Genomic DNA, 24,174 nt, shown 5'->3' with positions numbered 1-24,174 from the left:
AGCAACATACGCACACTCAGCAGCAGCAGGTTCAGCAGCAGCAACAGCAACAACAACAGTACCAACACCAACTACAACAACAACGTTTGAAACTGGGTGAGTCCGTTCCAACTCGGTGAAATTGTATTATGTATCTATGTGAAGTGATAAAATTCGTCACTTACAGATTATCGTTTCAAATTTTTGTAATTCATTCCAAGCACGCTTAATGAATCTAAAGACCCCTTTCTGTAACTCGATTCGAACGTACGGTATATGCATTCGGACACTTTGGTGCTCTTAACTCTGTTGACCCGTCGGATAAGGGCAATGTAAAACCCGTTCTGCAATCTTGCGAATAAGAACCATTGTTCTGTAAAGCTTGTGAAAGGTCAATACAGTCAAGAAATAGAAAACCAAAATTATGAAAGTGTGAGTTCTGCAGATAATTTTATTCCAGTCGAGTTACAGAATAGTGTCACTAGTATATATATAATACCTTACATATTTGAATGTGTCACTCGGAACCATAAATTTTTTTATACTTACCTGCGAAAGCCATGTAAATGGGTAATGCATTACACATTAGCGACATAGGCCTTTCTGCGAGAGTTATAACCTAGATGCAACAGGGGTTGGGGAGCGATGTCCTTTTGAACCCGGAACAATAAACTCGTTTCAGACGTTTTTTTTTTTTTGTATTTTCAAATAACGTCGCGAATGAACCCTTGCACAAAAAAAAAAAAAAAAGGAAGAAGAGGAAGAATTCCCCAAATTAAATGAAATACATAAAAATGAATTTAATGTAATTGCACTAGTAATTAAAAGCCAAAAGATATTTAGTACATTCAAAATATTTTCTACACTATATACGAAACCACTAGGCTGTAAGACATATAAGGAGTTGAATCCGAATAATTGTATGCGATGTAAATGTAATTCGGAATAAACGTAAACTCTAGCATCACATGTGAAACTTAGAAATTCTCGATAGAATCCTAAAAATTTAATGCATAAGTTATTAATTAGTATGAACTGTCAATAAATCTAAATTGTAAATGGGAATGCTGAGGTCTCCTTTCTTTTAGAGGGCACCTAAGGTATACAGGTAAGGGGCCACCGAAATTTTAGGTGCGTCGGTGGCCATGGATTTTGAGGGTGGGACTAAGCACCGGGCGTCGCAACACCACCCGCGGCGCCCCCTATGTATATTCGGCCCTTTTCTTTTTATTTTTAATTTTTTTCAGCTTTTTTGTTATTGTTTGGTTTTTCAGCGGTTTTTTTTTGAATTTGGTTTTCAGCGTTAGTGACCGGCCATGTCCGGTTCGGTAGTATTTTTTTGCGTCAGTTTTTTTTTGAATTTGAATTTAAAATTTTGGAATGTTAACGGTCTGTCCGTGACATCCGGTTCAGCCGGATGTTGTTTTATTTTGTATTGATAAGCGTTTTGAGTCGGTCTCTGCGCTTCTGCCAGGTTTTTTTGAATTTGACAGCTGCTCGTTTTGATAGGCATGATAGGAACATTTCTCTGTTTATGGCGCAGGAACAGTAAGGTTGGCAAGGACCCGCCCCAGCCGACAATGACTAGCCACTGTGCACCAACACATCATGCCGACCGCCTTCCTTACTGATTCCATCGTAAATGCGTTTCCATAACAGCTTTAATAAATTAATATATTTGAATAAATGTCTAAAAAGTAGTACTCGCTTTAGGATACTCTAAATAAGTGGAATGATTTAAAACATACACCGTAGTTCTTGTTGACAACTAAGAAAATTGTGGGTATTTGGGAACATTACTGTGAAATCAAGATCGATCTGAAAAAAAATTTTTTGTTAGTAAATTGCAAACACAAAACCTATGATTTAAGATTTATTCACCAGACTGTATCCATCAGGTTCCTTATATTCTGGCCACTCGCGAAATATTTGGTGTATGTTTTGAAATTTTGTTTGGGATTGATTTATTCTATAATTGGCGTAAGCTTGCCAAGCGTTTTGAAACTCCTCCGCAGTCAAATTGTTGAACTTCACACGCTGAAGCATTTCTTCAGCACCAATTTCCGGAACTTGAAATGAAATAAAAATTATATAAACGAAAATTTACGTAATATACTGCAAAACCTACCGTTTTTCTCGACCTTTGGAGATTCCATACGACGCTGTTTAGCTTCCGAACTGTAGCTTTTGATGCTTTTTTTCATGTTCAAAATTTGGTGTACAGTTTTCCTCTCTTTTCGGTTCGATAGGAACTTAATTTCTCGTTTGGGAAAATTTCCAGAATTTCACCTTCTAAGCAGTAGCTACTTTGAAGTGACATATGGATGTCGTAAATCCTTTTCAAATGTCGAACAAAACCGTCAATACTTTCATATTCCTTCTTACACAAAGCACAGATCATTTTATTTAACAAACAAATTTATGCAGTTGTACTTTACCTTTTTTCACTCAACAACTGATGATGCGAAATTCAGTGGCGTTAACTTTTGAAAAATTTCCCTCTTTTTGTGTAGTTCTGCAGCCTAAACACTACGGGATTTGCAACTTTACCCGGATTATTTGCACAAAAGAATTGATTGGCAATACTAACACCATCAGTTGTATGAATACATTCTTTGATTTTATGAAATGTTTCATAAACTCAATGAATAATTTCATAGAAGTTTATGAAAAGCATTCATAAACATTGTTCATAAGGCATAAAAACTGAATTTTGTTCTAAGACTACTTCATGAATTTGCATCGATTACCTTTATGAGCATTTTCATAAATTTCTATGAAATTATTCATTTAATTTATGAAAAATTCATTAAAATCAATGAACTTATTCATAAAACCAAGAGCAGAATGTTTATGAACGCTTTTCATGGAAAATTAATGATTTATTTTTATCCGTGTACATGCTGAAGAATACATACACTTACGTGTTTAACCAAAAAATGCATATTTGGAGAAGTTAGGTGCCACATGGTCTCAGTATAATGGCAAAAACGTGGGTTACCGCATTGTCATATATTGCTTTGGCTGCAGACAAAAATTCAACCACACTAAATATATAGCATTATTTGTGCTGAAATACCCAGCCAACGCGATGACCCACTCCTGTACGGAATTGTGTGAAAAAATACGATACATGGACCATGTGGATAACATAATATATTTTCCCCATGCATGGCAGATGGTAAGTGTGTGAAGAGATTTACCCGAAATTATATAGCGCTAAGACGCAGTCTGGCGAAGATGGCTACCCAACATACCGTAGACGGTGTCCTGAAAACGGAGGTAGTACTGCCGACCTTGATGTACGTGGAACGCTTCCCAAGGCAGTCGGTTCTATGTACCGGAGCGACTCGGGATTTTTCCCGACCAAGGACTGTCATTTCAGTGTAACCCCATTTAATTTGTTTCGTCCCTCCCACAAATTGTCATCCTCCCAGCAGCTCCTTGCAGCAGGACTGCTCCATATTCTCTTGCTCCGGGAAGGTATCGAATCCAATCCGGGTCCGTCTCCTGACCCCGGTCCTGAGAAATGGTTTTGCTGCATCTGCCGGAAAAGAATCTTTTTAGGACGGTCATACTCTGTTCAGTGTGTCTCGTGTAAGGGATGGTTGCATCGGACAGGTTGTTCTGGGCTTGATCCCAAAACCCGACGTCCACCTAACTTCTATAAATCTTTTGTGGCTCCTTGCTGTTCACGCCCAAGGGCGCCCCGTAGTCTACGTCTAAGCGCCCCCCCATTACCTTCCAGCAGCCCCGCTGCTCAGCAAGCCACAACAAGTACCCGCTGCTGCTCGCGACCCACGGCGCCAACAACTCAAACAGCTGCTACCACTCATAACTACAATCTTCGTAGTAGAGTCGGAAGCAATGCTGAGCAACAGCCCCTGCCCCCGTCTTCTCCCCCCCTCTTTTCCGGCAGCAATCGTGTAGGTCAGGGAAACAGACTCTTAGTCCCTACCTCCGTTTGCACCGTTTGCCAGCACAGAATATATATGTTTGCGACATCCGCCCAATGCAGCTCCTGCCTTGGGTGGTGCCACTTTCCTAGATGTTCTGGTCTCCGCGACGGCAACCCCTCGACGGGTTTCATCGCGCCATGTTGCCAGGTCGCAAACCCAAATCATCCGGGTACCCCAATGCTTGCCCAAGGACGCCCAGTCCCAGGGCCACAACAGCAATTGCGTCCTGGCCTTCCTCAACCCAGGCGTAGTCACCCGTCACTTACCCCCAGAGTGGCGACGTCTCCCCTCATGCACTTCAGAATTCTGCAGTTAAACTGTAATGGACTAACTGGGACGATTACGGAGATAGTCAATTTCATGAAGCGGCACAACATCCGCATTGCTGCGATTCAAGAGACTAAACTCACAGCACGATCTGCATTGCAGACCTGCTCTGGGTATAATGTCCACAGAAAAGATCGCGAGAGCGGAAATGGAGGCGGCCTCGCGTTTATAATACACCACTCTGTGCAATATCACATATTTGATCCTGGCATCGACCGCAGGGACAACGTCTTAGAACGTCAAGGCCTATCTGTCCGGTCAGGCGATGCAAACCTAGAAATCATCAACATCTACATCCCTCCTGCCACCTGTTGCCCCGGTGGATACCGCCCTAATATCAGAGCCTTACTCACTGGAAACAATCGCATTATTTTAGGCGACTTCAATGCCCATCATGATCTATGGCATTCAAATTTGCGGGCGGACAGTAGGGGCGAGATGTTGGCGGATCAAATAGAAGAAACGACGTTCTGCACAATAAACGGAGACGCCCCCACACGTATGGTAGGAAGCTGTCACAGTTCGCCAGATATCTCAATCGTGAGCGCAGAACTCGTAAACTGCGTCAACTGGCAGCCGATGGTATCATTGGCATCCGACCACCTGCCTATACTTGTTTCGCTCGAGCGTACCGCCGACTTCATCGTCACCGAAAAACGCACTTTCATAAACTTTAAAAAAGGAAAGTGGGAAGAATATAAATCCTTTACAGGCAACCTCTTTGCTGTCCTCCCTATCCCGACTGATGCCCGCCAAGGGGAGCGTGCCTTCCGCAAGGTCATTGAATCCCCCTCGGCACGTTTCATTCCCGCCGGGAGAATTCCCGAAATCCGGCCCCACTTCCCGGCGGAGGCCGCAAACTTAGCGAGAGAACGTGACCTTATAAGGCAGCTTGATCCAGGCGACCCCCAAATAAGGGATATAAACCAACGCATCAGATTGCTTGTGGATGAACACAAGCGGGCGAAATGGGAGGAGCACCTAAGAGGTTGTAACCTCTCTACCGGTGTGGGTAAACTTTGGTCCACCGTAAAGTCCCTATCGAATCCGACTAAGCACAAAGACAAAGTTTCCATCGCCTTTGGCGACAAAGTGCTGTTGGATGCGAAAAAATGCGCGAGCGCTTTCTGCCGACAATATATAATGCATTCTACGGTCGACAAAGATAGACGGAGGGCCAACAGACACGCACATAAACACAAATTCAGCGCGTCACCAATCACCATCACCGCTAAAGAGGTTGAGGACGCCATTGGTCGCGCTAAACCATCCAAAGCAGTGGGCCCAGACGGCATAGCCATGCCGATGCTTAAAAGCCTAGGGAAAGAGGGTTTCAAATATTTAGCGCAGGTCTTCAACCTGTCTCTTTCCACCTTTGTCATACCCGAGAAATGGAAAATGGCCAAGGTGGTCCCGCTACTAAAGCCTGGTAAACCAGCTAACATAGGAGAGTCGTATCGTCCGATATCTCTCCTATCGCCAGTAGCAAAGACACTCGAAGCCATTTTGCTCCCTTATTTCCAAGCAAATTTGCAACTAGCCTCCCATCAGCATGGCTTCAGAAAACTCCATAGCACTACCTCCGCGCTAAATACCATTGGCACCCAGATAAATTGCGGTTTAAATCAAAACCCCCACCATAGAACAGTACTCGTTGCGCTAGACATATCAAAAGCTTTTGATACGGTCAACCATGGCTCGTTACTGCAAGACCTGGAAGGGTCTACCCTTCCCCCATGTCTTAAAAGGTGGACCGCAAATTATCTGGGTGGTCGGCAGGCATCGGTGCTATTTAGAAACGAAACATCAAAGCCAAGGAGAATTAAACAAGGGGTGCCACAGGGTGGTGTCCTATCCCCACTTTTGTTTAATTTCTACATATCTAAGCTACCTTCACCACCGGAAGGAGTCACAATCGTTTCCTACGCCGATGACTGCACAGTAATGGCCACAGGCGCAGGCCCACAGATCGATGAGCTATGCAATAAAATAAACGGCTACCTCCCTGATCTCTCCAGTTTTTTCGCCTCGCGAAACCTGGCATTATCACCGACTAAATCTTCCGCGACCTTATTTACAACATGGACGTCCCAAATGTCGACCATTTTGAACATCCACGTCGATGGCTCTAAGCTACCGACTGTCCTACACCCCAAAATCTTGCGTGTGACGTTTGATCAGGATCTACATTTTGGTTAGCACGCAGCCGCAATTGTTCCGAGAATTCAGAGCCGTAACAAAATCCTCAAATCCCTTGCTGGCAGTACCTGGGGAAAAGATAAAGAAACGCTCCTGACTACATACAAAGCAATTAGCCAGCCGATTACGTGCTACGCGTCACCCATATGGTCGCCAAGCCTAAAAATTACCCACTGGAAGAAGCTACAGGCCTGCCAAAATACTGCTCTCAGAATTGCCACGGGCTGTCTTCTTATGTCCCCAGAACACCATCTACATAATGAGGCGAGAATACTCCCCATCAGGGAAAGAAACGAGATGCTGAGCAAACAGTTCCTGTTGAATACCCAGAAACCTGGGCATCCCAACAGACATCTGATTGACGAGCCAGCACCGCCTAGGGGCTTAAGGAGTCATCTCCGTAAGCATTTTGAGGAAATACGGCATCTGAGAACACAGCCGTATGAAGCGAAAAAACACAAGCAGGTCCTTGGTGAACTCCACAAACAGGCGTCGGACCTTTATGCCGGGAATTGCCCGGTGAACCCAGTACTCAAAGTAAAGTATCCAAAACTTGCGGAAGAGGAACGCATACTCCCCAGGGAAACGCGTGTCACTCTGGCTCAACTTCGTTCTGGATACTGTAACAGGTTAAACTCTTACCTATCCAGAATCAACCCCGACATACAAAATGTATGCCCCGCTTGCAATGTGTCCCCACATGACACCAACCATCTCTTTAATTGTAATGTGGAACCAACGCCTCTAACACCCCTTTCCCTATGGTCCACCCCTGTTGAAACAGCAAGTTTCCTTGGACTCCCGTTAGAGGATATTGATGACAGTTTGTGATCGGTCGCGTCTGTTAGGTGGGGCGAAGCACTGCTACAACAACAACAACATGTACGTGGAACTATGACCAGGATAGACAATAGATGGGTTTTTCCTTATTCTCCTGTACTCCTGCGATGTTTTTCGGCACATATTAACGTTGAATACTGTCATTCCGTTAAAGCTATTAAATGCATTTGCAAATATGTTAATAAGGGTACAGATCAAGCTGCATATTCTTTTCAAAATACTTCGGATGAGATTCAAAAATATCTCAACTGTCGGGATATAAGCACTTCAGAGTCTTTCTGGCGGGGTTTTGATTTTCCCATCCATGAGCGATATCCAACTGGTGTACACTTAGCAGTGCATTTAGAGAATAGGCAACGAGTGCACTTCTCGGAAGATAATGTACACCGAGTTCTGGAAAACCCCCGTAAAACTACGTTGATGGCATTTTTTTAACTATGCGCTACCGATTCTTTTGCGAAAACACTTCTTTATCATGAAGTGCCGTCTTATTATACGTGGAGCAAATTAATAAATTTTCCAGAAGGAAGCGCGGAATATCCATTGAAGGTAACCCAGGGATTAAAACGGATTCGGCGCTTGGTAGAGTTTAGAATGTACACCATCAAATGGAATGTTTTTATATACGTTTATTGCTTCACAATGTTCGAGGTCCTACCTCTTTTGAAAGCTGCAGGACTGTAAATAGTGTAGTTTTCCCAACTTTTCAAGCCGCTTGCAGAGCACTACAACTTTTGGAAAACGACGACCGTTGGTAAAATGCCATAGTTGAGGCAGCTCTTTTTTATTCGCCGCCAAGGCTAAGAGAGTTATTTTCCATTTTAATAGTTTTTTGTCAGCCGTCAAATGCTGAGTTATTATGGAACACGTTCAAGAATGACTTCTGTGAAGACTTCCTTTTCAATGAACGCAGAAGGCGTAATGATCCCGATCTACAAATTTCTGAAGATTTAATAAGTCTAGGTTTGAAAAAATATTACGACTATTATGATAATGATTGAATAAGTAGTTAACATTTCTATTAAGGTTGGATTGACATCGAGGTCGAAGTAATAGTCCTTTGCAAAAAAGATTTATGCTGTTTTGGATTGCCTTCCCCAAATCGTGAGATTCAATGACCGGAATGCTCTTTAGAGACAATCCTGAGGCGCCCATGTGACTTAAATTATTTAAATGACTACCTTCAAGTTAATATATCGAAAAACATTGAAACAAAAGAGGTCAATAATTTTTCTTAGATGCTCCTGGTGGTTGTGGAAAAAACTGCGACTCTTTTATCTGGTGGTCGAAGAGCCCACTCCACCTTTAAATTACCCTTAAACGTGTCCCTCCAAGAAAAAAGATTTGTTCCATTCGAAAGAACGGGTCACTGGCTAAAATAATAGAAGAGGCAATTCTTATAGTGTGGGATGAGTGTACAATGACTAACCGAGCACATATTGAAGCAGTAGACCGTACATTAAAAGATCTAAGATCAAACGACAAACCCTTTAGTGGGATAACAATCCTTTTTGCAGGGGATTTTCGTCAGACTTTGCCAGTGGTGGCGAAAGGAACTCGAGCTGATATTGTTAAATCGTGCTTCAAATCATCGTTATTATGGATTCACCTCGAAAAATTGTGTCTGCGAACAAACATGAGAGCGCATCTTAACGGAACTATAAGTACATTTCCCCAGGATTTATTAGATATTGGAGAGGGTAAAATGTTCATTGAGAACGGCTACTTTATAGAAGATTCAAAGCTTGGGAATATGGTACATAACGTGGGCGAATTAATATCAGAAGTTTACCCAAATATTGAAGAGCTATCCAGCAAGCCATATACTGTAGACGAAATAAATAACATAATTCTAGATAGACTTCCTGGCGAAGTTAAAGAGTATATATCAAATGACATTATTCTTAATAATGAAGATGCCGTACACTATCCAATTGAATTTTTAAATTCGCTTAATCCCTCTGGCATACCGCCCCATAATTTGAAGTTAAAAAACGATATTCCAATTATATCGTTCATACCCCGTATACCAATGATTCCAACGGATATACTTACTTACTTAATTGGCGCTTAACCGTCTAAACGGTTATGGCCGCCCAACAAGGCGCGCCAGTCGCTTCTTCGCTCCGCCAACCGGCGCCAATTGGTCACACCAAGGGAGTTTAAATCGTTTTCCACCTGGTCCTTTATAGTGTTAACTACTTTGTACTCTTTACTTTAATTTTTAAAATAATTTTAATTGAGTTTTCGTGTTAACTTAAAATTTTTAATAACTTCAAAAAAAGAAAATTCTAATTAGTTGGAAAATATCTAAACTCAAAAATAAACAAAAATAGATTTTTATATTTAAAATCAAAATAAAAGATTTTTAAAATATCAACTTGAATGTTGATATATTGGCGATCCTACCAACGATCCTTCTGACCTACTCTCGATTTACGCGATAACAAAATTACGAAAATTCCGGATGAAATTTCGCTGTTAAAAAATCTAATAAAACTTGATTTTACACAAGAAAATTAACTACAACAGAAACTAAATATTCAACATTTGATCGTGAACTTTTGGCAATTTATAATTCAATTAAACATTTTAAACATTTTCTTGAAGGTAGAACTTTTACAATTTATACTGATCATAAACCTTTAATTCATGTTCTAAATTCTAAAGTAGATAGATCTCCTCGTCAACTACGTCATCTTGAATATATTGCTCAATTTACAAATGATATTCAATATATACGTGGAAAAGACAACATAGTTGCCGACACACTTTCCCGTATTCCAGAAATAAATGCAATTTCAACTCAAGATATAAATTTAGAAACTTTATATAAAGAACAGCAAACTGATACATTTTTACAAAAAACCATTTCTGATCAAAATTCTAAAAATAATTTAAAAGAAATTCATATTCCAGTTATTAATTTAAATATATGGTGTGATGTTTCTCTACAACCTTTTCGACCTTATGTTCCACATTCTATGAGAAGAATTATATTTGACAAAATTCACTCATTATCTCATCCAAGTATAAGAACAACTAGAAAATTAATTCAAAATAAATATTATTGGCCTAACATGCGTAAAGAGATTAACGATTGGACTTCATCTTGCATCAATTGTCAAAAATCCAAAATTTCAAGACACACTAAATCTCCTATCCAAAAAATTCAAATACCATCAGGCCGTTTTGAACATATTCATATGGATATTGTTGGACCTCTTCCAGTTTCAAATGGAAATTGTTATATTTTAACAATTATTGATAGATTTTCACGTTGGCCTGAAGCTTATCCGCTTAAAGATATTTCAACAAATACTATAGTAAAAACTTTTATTCAAAATTATATACCACGATTTGGTATACCATTAAATATTACAGTAGATCAAGGTTCACAATTCACCTCAAAATTTTTTACAGAATTAACTAAACTTTTAGGTTCTCATAAAATTCATACATCTCCTTACCAACCCCAAGCAAATGGCATGATAGAGAGATTTCATCGAACTTTAAAAGCAGCAATTATAGCATCAAACGACTCGGTTCATTGGTCTGACATTTTACCATTCATTCTACTTGGTTTACGAACTTCTATTAAAGAAGATTTAAAATGTTCATCTGCTGAACTTGTTTATGGCCAAACACTTAGAATACCTGGTGAATTAATTATTTCAAATAGTAATAAAGAACATGATTTTTCTAATGACGCTCTTCATAAAATAAGAGAATATTTTTCGCTTGTTCGTTCTAAAGTGTTTCATCATAATAAAGAAAATTTTTTCGTTCCTAAACAATTAGAAAATTGTGAGTATGTTTTTGTTAAAGTTCTTCGTAAATCTAATTTAGAATCACCTTATGAAGGACCTTTTAAAGTTATCTCTAAGAAAAATAAAACATTTACAATTCAATACAAAAATACTATTAAAAATATTTCAATTGATTTACTTAAACCAGCAAACATACTTATTAACACTAATTTAAATACAAATACATTAAACAACAAAAAACAAAAAAAGGTTACTTTTAATATTAATTAATAATTTGTTTGTTTCAAATTTTCTTGGAGGGGAGTAAATATAGTGTTAACTACTTTGTACTCTTTACTTTAATTTTTAAAATAATTTTAATTGAGTTTTCGTGTTAACTTAAAATTTTGAATAACTTCAAAAAAAGAAAATTCTAATTAGTTGGAAAATATCTAAACTCAAAAATAAACAAAAATAGATTTTTATATTTAAAATCAAAATAAAAGATTTTTAAAATATCAACTTGAATGTTGATATATTAAATATAGTGTTAACTACTTTGTACTCTTTACTTTAATTTTTAAAATAATTTTAATTGAGTTTTCGTGTTAACTTAAAATTTTGAATAACTTCAAAAAAAGAAAATTCTAATTAGTTGGAAAATATCTAAACTCAAAAATAAACAAAAATAGGAGTAAATATAGTGTTAACTACTTTGTACTCTTTACTTTAATTTTTAAAATAATTTTAAATAAGTTTTCGTGTTAACTTAAAATTTTGAATAACTTCAAAAAAAGAAAATTCTAATTAGTTGGAAAATATCTAAACTCAAAAATAAACAAAAATAGATTTTTATATTTAAAATCAAAATAAAAGATTTTTAAAATATCAACTTGAATGTTGATATATCCTTCCAACGGAGTGGGGGCCGCCCTCTACCTCTGCTTCCATAGGCGGGTTCCGATAGAAACACTTTCTTGGCCGGAGCATCACCTTTCATTCGCATAACATGGCCTAGCCAGCGCAGCCGCTGCGTTTTAATTCGCTGGACTATGTTGATGTCTGCGTATAACTCGTACAGCTCATCATTAAATATTTTTCGGTACACGCCATCGCCAACGCGTAGAGGTCCATAAATCTTTCGAAGAACTTTTCTCTCGAACACTCCCAAAGCCGCTTCATCTGCTGTTGTCATGGTCCATGCTTCTGCCCCATATAGCAGGACGGGTACGATAAGTGACTTGTAGAGTATGATTTTCGTTCGCCGAGAGAGGACTTTACTTTTCAATTGCCTACCTAGTCCAAAGTAGCATTTATTGGCAAGATTGATTCTTCGCTGGATTTCAGTGCTGATGTTGTTGCTAGTGTTGATGGATATGCCTTTCCAATATAAACGGTTAAAATTTGCTGTGAAGGTTTCCTTTGCAGTCACAATCAACAAATCACAAGGCCAAACTTTCCACAATGTTGGTATTGACTTGAGTGCAGAATGTTTTACCATGGGCAGTTGTATGTTGCAATATCGAGAACTGGGAACCCTCAGAATCAAACTATACTGCTACCTTCAGATAATAAAACTAAAAATGTAGTGTAATCGGAAGTACTTTAAGTTATAGAATTAAATAAATACCACATATGTATATTTAGAGTAATTCTCTTTTCTAATATCAATAACATATCTCACGTATGATTTGTTATTATTTTGTACAACAATAAACATCCGGTTTGCGAGCAACGTCGCACACGAGCTGCTAGTAAATTATAAATTGCTCCAAATAAATGATTTCATACATTTAAAAATATATAAGCAATAATTCATACTTAATTCAAATTATAAATAAACCCCTGATTTCTGTTGATATTTTCTTATCAAATCTACCATAAATGGTACTTTCATTCGTTTTTTTACACTTTTTAAAGAAAATAATATGACAAAAAATTTTTTATGATGTATATTGGAACGATTTTCCGTCATCCCTAGTCAAAGGTTTCGAGACAAACCGGTTTCGGCGTTGTGCCATCATCAGTGTCGATTTTCGTTGTGATCTGTTGTTGGCGTTTGTCCTGTATTTATAGTTGGTAAGCACATGAACAGGTATTGTCAGAATTGATGCTTGTGTATATTTAGGTATGTATGTGCTGTGTGCTAATTCACAACCGAGGGTGGGTTTTATTGATCGATTTGTGTGGCTGACTGAGGCAGATAAGTCAGTCGTTTGACCTTATTTGTGGGTTTGTTGTTTTTGAGCGTTAATTATTTTGTGTTTCTTTGTTGTTGTGTGTTTGTCTGTTGTACCTGTGTTATTATTTTGTTTCTTGTAAACAAGTTTTAAAGGCTCGAATATTGTGTCAGAAATTGTGTTTATCTGTTCGCTTATTATTCTACCCTCGAATGTTTTCTGTTTTTTATGTATCACTTACGTTTTGTGAGCAAGAGCCCGTGACTGCCAAACCTTCGCCATTTTATAAAAGTTGAAATTTCGTCAGTACATACTTCCAACTGAAGCAGGATCGTTGGTCTATTATAAAACATGAGTCATAGTGGCTTTAACAGAAAAATAGACCTTTCTTTAGTCGTTTTATAAAGACTGATTTTCATATATGGTCTTCGTCACGATATAAGAAGCCTCATAGCAAGACACTTTCCATAATGGCTTTGATTAGCCAGACACTTTTAATCCTTCTAAACTTCAAAGAACAACGAAGCAATTTTATACTGAAATTCGAATACAAAATCTTAAAAAAAAACTTTTGAAATTTTGTTTGCCGTAAAAAACTTTCAGCTTATGAAAAACTATTTAGCTTTATGAAAAAGTACATTTTTGCATTATAAAAAGTGTCTGGCTGGACAAAGCCACTATGGGAAGTGTCTGGCAATGGGGCTAGTGGCTTCTTATATCGTGACGAAGACCATATATGAAAATCAGTCTTTATAAAATGACGAAAGAAAGGTCTATTTTTCTGTTAAAGCCACTATGACTCAAGTTTTATAATAGACCAACGATCCGGCTTCAGTTGGAAGTATGCACTGACGAAATTTCAAATTTTATAAAATGACGAAGGTCTGGCAGTCACGGGCTCTTAGACTATTTCAGTTTTGAACTTGCAATGTTTTTGTGACTGACCCAAGTTTGAAACGTGAAATCTGTAAACCCGGATATATTAAGAAGTTTCAAACTGCGTAATTATTTTGAAGATTAAAAAGTGTTTCTGTTTTCGTCACGTTTCAATCTGTAAATAAAGTTTAAGTGGGCTTTTAAGAAAACTATTGGCGTCAGTTAACTTGAGGTTGTATTGATTCATTTGTCTATCGTACACTTGTTTTATAGCTCGTCCAAGCCTACCTGCCATTTATGCAATAAAACTTTCAGCAAACCTGGCTATTTGCGAACTCATTTGAAGCGGCACGATTTTCGAGCATCTCTACAGCAGCAACTTCAGACTAAAAATAAACACCAAAATTACAGTTTCCGATGTGAAATTTGTTTGCGTTTTTTCCATAAAGAAGAGTCGTTAAATAAGCATCGTTTAATCCATGGAGGAGATGCGGACAACTTATCATGCAATGTTTGCAACCGGTGTGGAAAAGCGTACACAACGTTGGCTGGATTAAGGAGACATGAAAAGAAAAACCATCGTGCGGACTACCAGCCCAAGATGCAATTTGATTACTTCACTTTTAACTGTAAAATTTGCAATCGGTATTTTCATAAAGCAGAATCGCTATATAAACATCGTTTACAAGACCATGGGATATCGGATGACGAGTTACAACAACAACTACAACAACAACAAGCTATTGATAAGGCTGAAAATTCACATAAATGCGAATTATGCGATAAAAGTATATCTTTAAAAAAACGACCTTCCTATTTGAAAACTAACTAACATTTTCTTATTTGAAGTTTATAAAGCTGCTTCAGGGCTGAGAACGCATGTACTTGTGCATCATAAAGGCCAACGTTTCTTGTGTCCGGAGTGTGGCAAATCGTTAGCAACAGCCAGGTACATGTAAACTTATACTCAGATACTAAGGAGCGTATGTGCAGTTATGTATCTTAAACCTATATCATTAGTTTTACACTTTAACAGAAATTTTTGGACGTTACTATATCAGATTGTGAATCCAGAGCATCTTCATCTTATCTTGTTGACCACATTGAACCTTCTAGACGTGGTTAAAACAATCAGTTGGTTGTTTGGGAGCGCTGTTTCACAGAAAACAGAAGCATTTGTCTTATTGAAGCTTCTGCAAACAAAAATGTGTTTCTTATTACTTCTCCCTCCTCTACATGCTTAATCCCTTTCCACCGTATCTTCCTCCGCCCACTCTCCGATTTTTATCTCATCTATCTATCTCCTTCCCTTCTTCGCTTCCTATCTTCCCCGTCGCACTTTTTTCATCTCCATTTCCTGCTCCCGCATCCCTTGAAATTTGCTTCGTAGACGTCCCAATTAGATTGGGCGAGACTAAGAGAAGGCAAGTGTTGCACATGATCGACCAAGCAGGAAAGCGTGTAAGGTGTCGAAGATCAAGTGTAGGTCTTAAAACCTTAGACTGACAAAGTTGCCTCTATGTATCATTAAGAAGAGAGGACTGTAGACTCATGACGGGTCTTCTGACTAGACACTGCCTTCTGGCGTTACATGGCTTTAAACTAGGCTTGGTCAAAGATAGCAGTTGTAGGAAGTTCGGACCGGAGGGGGAAAGGATTGAGCAAGTTTTGTGCTAGTGCTTGTTCTTGCTAGGATTAGACTCCAGCTATTAGAAGTGATACGGCTGTGAGATCTAGAAGCAGCAAGTGGCATAGGTTCTACAAAACTTCTAGTATTTGCCAAAAGGACGGAGTTATTTTATAACATAAGTCCTAGTTTTTAATAAAGCTTTTCACTTCACAGATTTTGCATTCTTTTTTATATTTAAGATTAACCCATTCGAAAGACTGCCCAAAAAATTTCCCACAAATCGCATGATAAAAAGGATTGATTACAATATGTCGGGTCCTAGGTTTCTTACCGCAAAGAAATGTTACTCACATTATAAGCTAGCCAAGAAGGTACCCCTATACCAAATTTAAGGCAACTCGCTCCATCGTCCCCATTTCAGGACGGAAGGTCCGAAAAACTAAACTAGGCAAAAAGGTATACTTGCAACAAATCTCAGGCAAATCACGGCTTAATACGAAATATTACCATAGGTGGGGAAAGAAATTATAAGCAAATCGCACCCAAATTTTTTTTAGGGTATGTCGGCTGCTAGTCCACTTCCCGGAAAGAAATGAAAGAAAATGGACCAAATTGTGAATCTATATTATTCTCAAACTGCTTGATCACACAAAAATCGGTCGAGTCGGTTAGGAGGAGTTCAGTGTAAAACACAAGCACAGAATGAACCCCCATTCATAAAAAAATTACCATACAAATTTCTGATTATAAGAGCTTTATAAACCTAAAGATATGATTTCGAAATTTAAAATATTTAGATATCACCCGAAGGGTTTAAAGTTTCTCACATCCGCTCCGAAGTTTAAAATGAAATCAATACCAATCGAAGATTTCAATTTGTTTAATTAACTTTTTATAATCTGCAGCAGCTTGCAACAGCATCGCTGTATTCACCGCGATGACAAGCTTTTTGAGTGTCCTTACTGTCCTCGAAGGTTCCGGTGCAGTTCCGGATTATCAGCTCACAAAACGTATCATAGTAACAAAAAACCACACATTTGCGATATTTGCGGTTTTGCATTTCGTTTACGCAACTGTTTAATTGTACACAAAAGAATTCATAGTGGTGAAAGACCGTATAAATGTGATTATTGTGAAAAGCGGTGAGTTCTCTTCAAAACCAAGGCGAACCATTCCACCAATTCGCCATGCAGAAGAATATCAAGCAAGGCGAATCTATACAAGGTGATGGCAAAGCGAATTCAGCTAATTCGCCGTGCAGAAGTATGTCAAGTCAAAAGAAAATTTTCATTGAATTCAATTAACTGACGTATTGTTGTACAAGGCGTTGTATGGGAAATTATCAAGAAGAAGCCATCAGCTCTTGGGATAACACCATCTGTTACTGAATTCGCTTCAATGTGAAGTCAAAAGAAAATTTGTCGATTAACTGACACATTGTTGTTCAAGGCGTTGCAAGGCGAATCCATACCAGGTGGTGGCAAAGCGAATTCAACCAATTCGTCATGCATAAGAATGTCAAGTCAAAAGAAAATTTTCATCGAGTTCGATTAACTGACATGTGTAGTACAAGGTGCAAGGCGAATTCAATAAGGTGGTGTTATCCCAACAGCTTATTGCTTCTTCTTGATAATTTTCCATACAAAGCCTTGTACAACAAAATGTCAGTTAATCGAAATCTATGAAAATTTTCTTTTGACTTGACATTCTTCTGCACGGCGAATTGGTTGAATTCGCTTTGCCACTACCTGGTATAGATTCGCCTTGACAAGGTGTATGGAAAACAATAAAGAAGAAGAAGCAATCCGCGCCCGTATTACGTGTTACGATCAGTGACTGAAAACCATTTTCACTCAAGCAATAACTATGCAACTGTCAAACTTTTTTTTTAATTATAACAAAAAATGGATCTAACGAGTACGATTTGTCGCTAGTTTAAATATGCCATTATTCCGATCCACCTTTTAAGAGCTATTGTGATTTAAAAAATGAATTTCGATCACGGATCGTAACACGTAATACGGGCCCAGCTTTTGGGATAACAACACCTGGTACTGAATTCGCCTTGAGGCGTTGTATGGAAAATAATCGAGAAGCAAGGCGAATTCAGTACCAGGTGTTGTTATCCTACCAGCTGATTGCTTCTTCTTGATAATTTTTAATTTTCCATACAAAGCCTTGTACAACAAAACGTCAGTTAGTCGAAATCTATGAAAATTTTCTTTTGACTTGACATTCATCTGCACGGCGCACAGTGTTTCGTGTAGAACAAGCTAGCTGGACAAAAAGTTCTTATTCCAAGAAAAGTGTAATGAGAAATGAAAGAAATCAAACAAAATAACGGGATTTTTGCTTTTTTTTTGATATTTTTGCTCATATATATTGAGTAATTGAAGTAAGAAGGCAGGAGTGGCCGTAAAATGCATTGATTAATTTGCAAAATTCTTGTTGAATTTTAAGATTCATATTTCTTTTAAGTGAACACTTTTACATAATTTTTTTGATGGATTCTAAACTCGAAGGTAAGTAAAATTTTTTAATAGTAATTCTTTCACAATTAGAGTATTTTCAATATATTTAACATTCCGTTATTAAGAAGAAAAGGTATTTTTTCCCTATATTTTTAACTTTAGGGACAAAAAAGTTACATACATCCGCGGACATCCGGGCTTAATTTTACATATGTTATAGTCGCAAGTATTCTCTAATAGTCGAAAGAAAAAACCATTGCGAATTCTTTGCACATCTATTTTTAATTTTTTTTTTGTAGATTTAGTTATCTCTACATATCAAATAGGATGTATGTACGTACCAGCTCCGACGAGATATTTGAACCTTTAAAGCTGATCTACAAACGGCAAAACCAATTCCCTGGTACAGGGAACAAACACGTAGCATAAAACATACAAAAATAAACGCGCAAGGTCAACAAGATCACACCAAAAGCAAAAAGGCGAAGATCATTAACTTCAACTTGCCACAACCTACCGCACCAGTCACCAAGGCATAAAAACAGGTACATACAATGAATTGATGAAGATAAACCAAAACCAGGTTTCGGCAATACCAATGACGGCAACACTGCTCGTAGGTTTTTCGAAAATTCTGAGGCTAGTGCTGAGATTACGGGATTGGATGTAACGCTCATCAAAATATTCGACACTCTCCTTCGCGCATTAGCATCTGGGTACAATATAAATATCTAAAAATTTGAAAAATTTGCGGTCCAGACTAAAAAACTATACATAGATCTCTATCCATGGTTTAATATGCCTGTTACAGTTCATAAAATCTTAGTGCATAGTACTGATATTATACAATCAGCAATTTTACCTATTGTTCAACTTTCTGAGGAAGCCCGTAACAAAGATTTGAGACGATTCAGGGACGATAACACACAAAAGCAGTCGCGTGAAGCCACGAATAGAGATCTTATGAATATGTTGCTTATAATATCGGATCCTTTAGTTAACAGTTTTAGGGAGATACCTAAGAAAAAAATTTATAAGTCTGACTTCAGAAGTCTTAAATTTACTGTCCCCCGATAATGTTGAGGAGTCAATAAATACCCCAGTTGTTTCAAGCTTTCACAGTAGTGTTGCTGATGCTCATGGCTATTCCACAAGTGACTCAGCGAATGAAAGTGATGATAGCGAATAATAACATAATTATAAAAGACCTACCCTATAACTTTTTGTTGGATCAGGTTTTATTTAATTTAAATCTATTGTCTTTTCTACTTTGTATGATACTTTACTTTTAAGTTTTTGTAATAAGTAATTTTCACATAATTAATTTAATTATTTACATTGTTATTATTATTATTGTAATTCACTTTTACATTCCTGACAGGTACTATAAAATAATTTTGTAAAAGTTGTAGTGCTAGGATAAATACTCAAATAAATACAATATATGTATGTACATATGTACAGTCACTCACATAAATAAGTAGACACCCCTTTTTGGACAATTCTTACAATTTTCGCTTTCGCAAATTTATTTTAACTAATTTCCCATAAGAAAATTTGTCACGATCTATAACAAAAACTAAATTATATTTAAAAAATTCGACGAATTTTCATAAAAACTTCTAATTTTTTTCCGAATTTTTAGAATTTTTTAGAGTATTGAGATTTGTATTCCATTCAATTTAAGTACAATAAAGTAATATTCTTAAGTCCTTTAAATTTTTTTGGATCTATGTCACTTATTCACATGAGTTACTGTATATGAAATAAGCAAATGTATGCATATGAAGTAAAATTTTGGAAGAAAATAAAAAAAGAACATATGGCTGAAAAAAATGACGTAGTTGTAATAAATGACTGCATATGAAACGGAAAATCTCATAAAATAATTTTGTCCAGCTAGATTGTTCTACACGAAACACTGTGCGGCGTATTGATTGAATTCGCTTTGCCGCCACCTGTTATAAATTCGCCTTGTCAAGAAGAAGTAATCAGCTGTTGGGATAACAACACCTGGTACTGAATTCGCCTTTCTTCAAAACCTTATAAAACAAATTTTCATTCATATTTTTTCATTTTTTCACTCATATTTTTTCTTTATCGAAAAGCTTTCTTCGCGTAGATCAGCAGCGTCGTCATATGTTCACACACACCGGCGAAAAACCATTCAAATGCAAATACTGCGCATGTGCCTTTGCTCAAGGTGGCGATCTACTCAAACATTTACGTATTCATGTGGGTGTGAATATTTTTAGATGTGAACTCTGTCCCTCAGCTTTTCCTTCGGCTTCGGAGCGACGTTTACACTTTGCAACACATAAACACGAAGATCCAAAGACGAGGGAGCAAAATATGAAAGCCTTGAAAGAGCAAGATGCTACATTAGTTGTGAATGATTGTAAAAATTGTAAAGCTAGATGTTAATGAATCTAATAGCATATCTCTACTTAGAGCTTCATTCGAAATTTAGGCATCTGAAAAGATTTAACGTTATACTTTGCAAGTTTTATCACACTAACTTAAATTTCAAAAAGCAGAAGATTTAAGTTAAATCTTCATTATTTTTCAATCATTACAATATTCCAGGTATGGCAACCTACAATTCATGTTGTGTGATTTTTTGATAGGAATATATTTAACTGCAGGGGCAGCTTTTAAATTCATGGATAACAGATATTTCTTGAAGATTTTCGCATAACGTTATTTTGCACAGCAGCATAAGTTTTGCGGGGAAACCAAATTCGAACATACCGGTATATGGACAGCTCCTTTTTGTGCTGTCGAAGGCGGCTTTAAAAACGAAGAGGTGATCTACATATGTCAATTCTTTTTTCGCGGATTTTTTCCCAAGATTTGGGGGCATTGTGCAAATTTACCAGGTCTGAAGCCGCACTGATAAGGTCCAACGAGCCGATTCACGGTGAATTTCAATCTTTCGCACAAAACACTTGACAGGATTAAGAAGGCTGATTGGGCATAGAACACTTAGATTCCAATCGTCGGGCATGCACTCTTCCGACCATATTTTGCAAGGAAGCTTATGCATGCGCCTTGCCAACTCGCCGCAGTATTTGAATAGCTCCGCAGGCAATTCATCAGCGCCCGCGGCCTTGGTATTTAATCTGGTTATTGCTATTCATCATAATCGGGCGTGGGGATATTATTTCCATTATAATCAATCGCGGGATCGAATTCATCATCGGTACATCGCTCTCCCCATTAATGAGAGCAGATAAGTGTTTCCTCCATAATCTAATTCCTCTCTGGACATCGGTTACAAGGTCGCCGTTTTCGTTCTTACAGGAGTTTGCCCCGACCATCCGTCTGTCGCCGAATTTTTTGTTAAAATTTGCGGCCGTTGTTCCTGGTTGCTAGCAGCTCAAGCTTCTCGAACTCACGCCTTCTGCCTCGACGCCTTTGTCTCGCTTTCCTAATCAACTCGCGTTAGCGTTCATACACTCTTGTTGCGCTCGCTTTTATTGTAACCCTGTAGGTAGCTGTGGTGGTACGAAGTACCTTATAGATATGCTCCCACTTCTCCTGCATTCCGAAGTGCTGACTTGTGCTCTCGGAGAGCAGGAGTGTGAGTCGAGTTGAGAAATCATTGTCAGTCTGTTGCGATTGCAGCCTTTCGATGTCGAGGTTTCCTTGTGTTTTTTGTGTCTTGGTTTTAGCGGAGCGCATATTTTTCTGCGACGAGATAATGGTCCAAGTCGATTTTAGGTCCTCGGATCGTGCGCATATCAAAAATTGTGAAGGAATGCTGTCCGTCTTATCACAACGTGTTCGATCTGATTGCGTGTATTTCGAGCGCAGGTAAGCCGTAAAGCTTGATGTATATTTTTATGCATGACCCTCGTGCTTGATATGACCATGTTTCAAGCACCGGCGAAGACGATCAGTTTCACTGTAACCCCATTTAATTTGTTGCATCCCTCCCACAAATTTTCATCCTCACAGCAGCTCCTTGCAGCGGGACTGCTCCATATTCTCTTGCTCCGGGAAGGTATCGAACCCAATCCGGGTCCGTCTCCAGACCCCGGTCCTGAGAAATGGTTTTGCTGCATCTGCCGGAAAAGAATCTTTTTAGGACGGTCATACTCTGTTCAGTGTCTCGTGTAAGGGATGGTTGCATCGGACAGGTAACTTCTATAAATCTTTTGTGGCTCCTTGCTGTTAACGCCTTAGGACGTCCCGTAGTCTGCGCCTTAGCGAACCCCCCCCCCCCCTACCTTCCAGCAGCCTCGCTGCTCAGCAAGCCACAACAAGTACCCACTGTTGCTCGCGCCCACCGGCGGCACCAACTCACGCGGCTGCTCCCACTCATACCTACAATCTCCGTAGTAGAGTCGGGAGCAATGCCAAGCATCAGCCCTTGCCCCTGTCTTCTTCCCCCCCCCCCCCCCCTCTTTTCCGGCAGCAATTGTGTAGGTCAGGGAAACAGACTCTTAGTCCCTACCTCCCTTTGCACCGTTTGCCAGCACAGAATATATACGTTTGCGACATCCGCCCAATGCAGCTCCTGCCATGGACGGTGCAATTTTCCTAGATGTTCTGGCCTCCGCGACGGCAACCCCCCGACGGATTTCATAGCGCCATGTTGCCAGGCCGCAAACCCAAACACACCGGGTACCTCAATACTTACCCAAGGACGTCCAGTCCCAGGGCCACAACAGCAGTTGCGTCCTAGCCTTTCACAATCCAGGCGTAGTCACCCCTCACTTACTCCCAGAGTGACGACGTCTACCCCTATGCACTTCAGAATTCTGCAGTTAAACTGTAATGGATTAACTGGGAGGATCACGGAGATAGTCGATTTCATGAAGCGGCACAACATCCGCATTGCTGCGATTCAAGAAACTAAACTCACAGCAAGATCTGCATTGCAGACCTTGTTGTTGTTGTTGTAGCAGTGCTTCGCCCCACCTAACAGCCGCGACCGATCACAAATTATCATCAATATCCTCTAACGGGAGTCCAAGGAAACTTGCTGTTTCAACAGGGGTGGACCATAATGAAAGGGGTGTTAGAGGCGTTGGTTCCAAATTACAATTAAAGAGATGGTTGGTATCATTTGGGGACACATTGCAAGGGGGCATACATTTTGTATTTCGGGGTTGATTCTGGATAGGTAAGAGTTTAACCTGTTACAGTATCCAGAACGAAGTTGAGCAAGAGTGACACGCGTTTCCCTGGGGAGTATGCGTTCCTCTTCCAAAAGTTTTGGGTACTTTTCTTTGAGTACTGCATTCACCGGACAATTCCCGGCATAAAGGTCCGACACCTGTTTGTGGAGTTCGCCACGGACCTGCTTGTGTTTTTTTTGCTTCATACGGCTGGGTTCTCAGGTGCCGTATTTCCTCAAAATGCTTACGGAGATGACTCCTTAAGCCCCTAGGCGGTGCTGGTTCATCAATCAGATGTCTGTTTGGATGCCCAGGTTTCTGGGTATTCAACAGGAACTGTTTGGTTAGCATCTCATTTCTCTCCCTGATGGGGAGTATTCTCGCCTCATTATGTAGATGGTGTTCTGGGGACATAAGAAGACAGCCCGTGGCGATTCTGAGAGCAGTATTTTGGCAGGCCTGTAGCTTCTTCCAGTGGGTAATTTTTAGGCTTGGCGACCATATGGGTGACGCGTAGCACGTAAACGGCTGGCCAATTGCTTTGTAAGTGGTAATGAGCGTTTCTTTATCTTTTCCGCAGGTACTGCCAGCAAGGGATTTGAGGATTTTATTACGGCTCTGGATTTTCGGAACAATTGCGGCTGCGTGCTCATCAAAATGTAGATCCTGATCAAACGTCACACCAAAGATTTTGGGGTGTAGGACAGTCGGAAGCGGTGTGCCATCGACGTGGATGTTCAAAATGTTCGACATTTGGGACGCCATGTTGTAAATAAGGTCGCGGAAGATTTAGTCGGTGATAATGCCAGGTTTCGCGAGGCGAAAAAACCGGAGAGAT

The 24,174-nt window shown here is 39.0% G+C and overlaps 1 protein-coding gene and 1 long non-coding RNA gene across 2 annotated transcripts in view; one reads left to right on the top strand and one right to left on the bottom strand.

Moving 5' to 3' along the window:
- Window positions 1-22,679, top strand: part of LOC137248431 (zinc finger protein 107-like) — a 106,516-nt gene extending 83,837 nt beyond the window's left edge. Inside the window, exons 10-13 of the mRNA XM_067779369.1 lie at window positions 14,383-14,897; window positions 14,959-15,058; window positions 16,645-16,881; window positions 20,319-22,679. Of these exons, the coding sequence (XP_067635470.1) occupies window positions 14,383-14,897; window positions 14,959-15,058; window positions 16,645-16,881; window positions 20,319-20,634 (1,168 nt within the window). The 3' untranslated portion in view covers window positions 20,635-22,679. The remainder of the gene's footprint in view (window positions 1-14,382; window positions 14,898-14,958; window positions 15,059-16,644; window positions 16,882-20,318) is intronic.
- Window positions 1,644-2,652, bottom strand: LOC137249277 (uncharacterized). The gene is made up of 3 exons (XR_010952321.1): window positions 2,108-2,652; window positions 1,861-2,048; window positions 1,644-1,797 (listed from the first exon to the last, which is right to left on the bottom strand). It is a non-coding gene; the product is annotated as an uncharacterized lncRNA (long non-coding RNA).
- Window positions 22,680-24,174: the final 1,495 nt, after the last annotated feature.

The sequence above is a fragment of the Eurosta solidaginis genome, chromosome 4 (assembly GCF_040869045.1).
Source record: "Eurosta solidaginis isolate ZX-2024a chromosome 4, ASM4086904v1, whole genome shotgun sequence".
Taxonomy (NCBI): Eukaryota; Metazoa; Arthropoda; class Insecta; order Diptera; family Tephritidae; genus Eurosta; species Eurosta solidaginis.
Note: the sequence above shows the minus strand (reverse complement) of the source record. Positions and strands in the feature narration are given on the sequence as shown.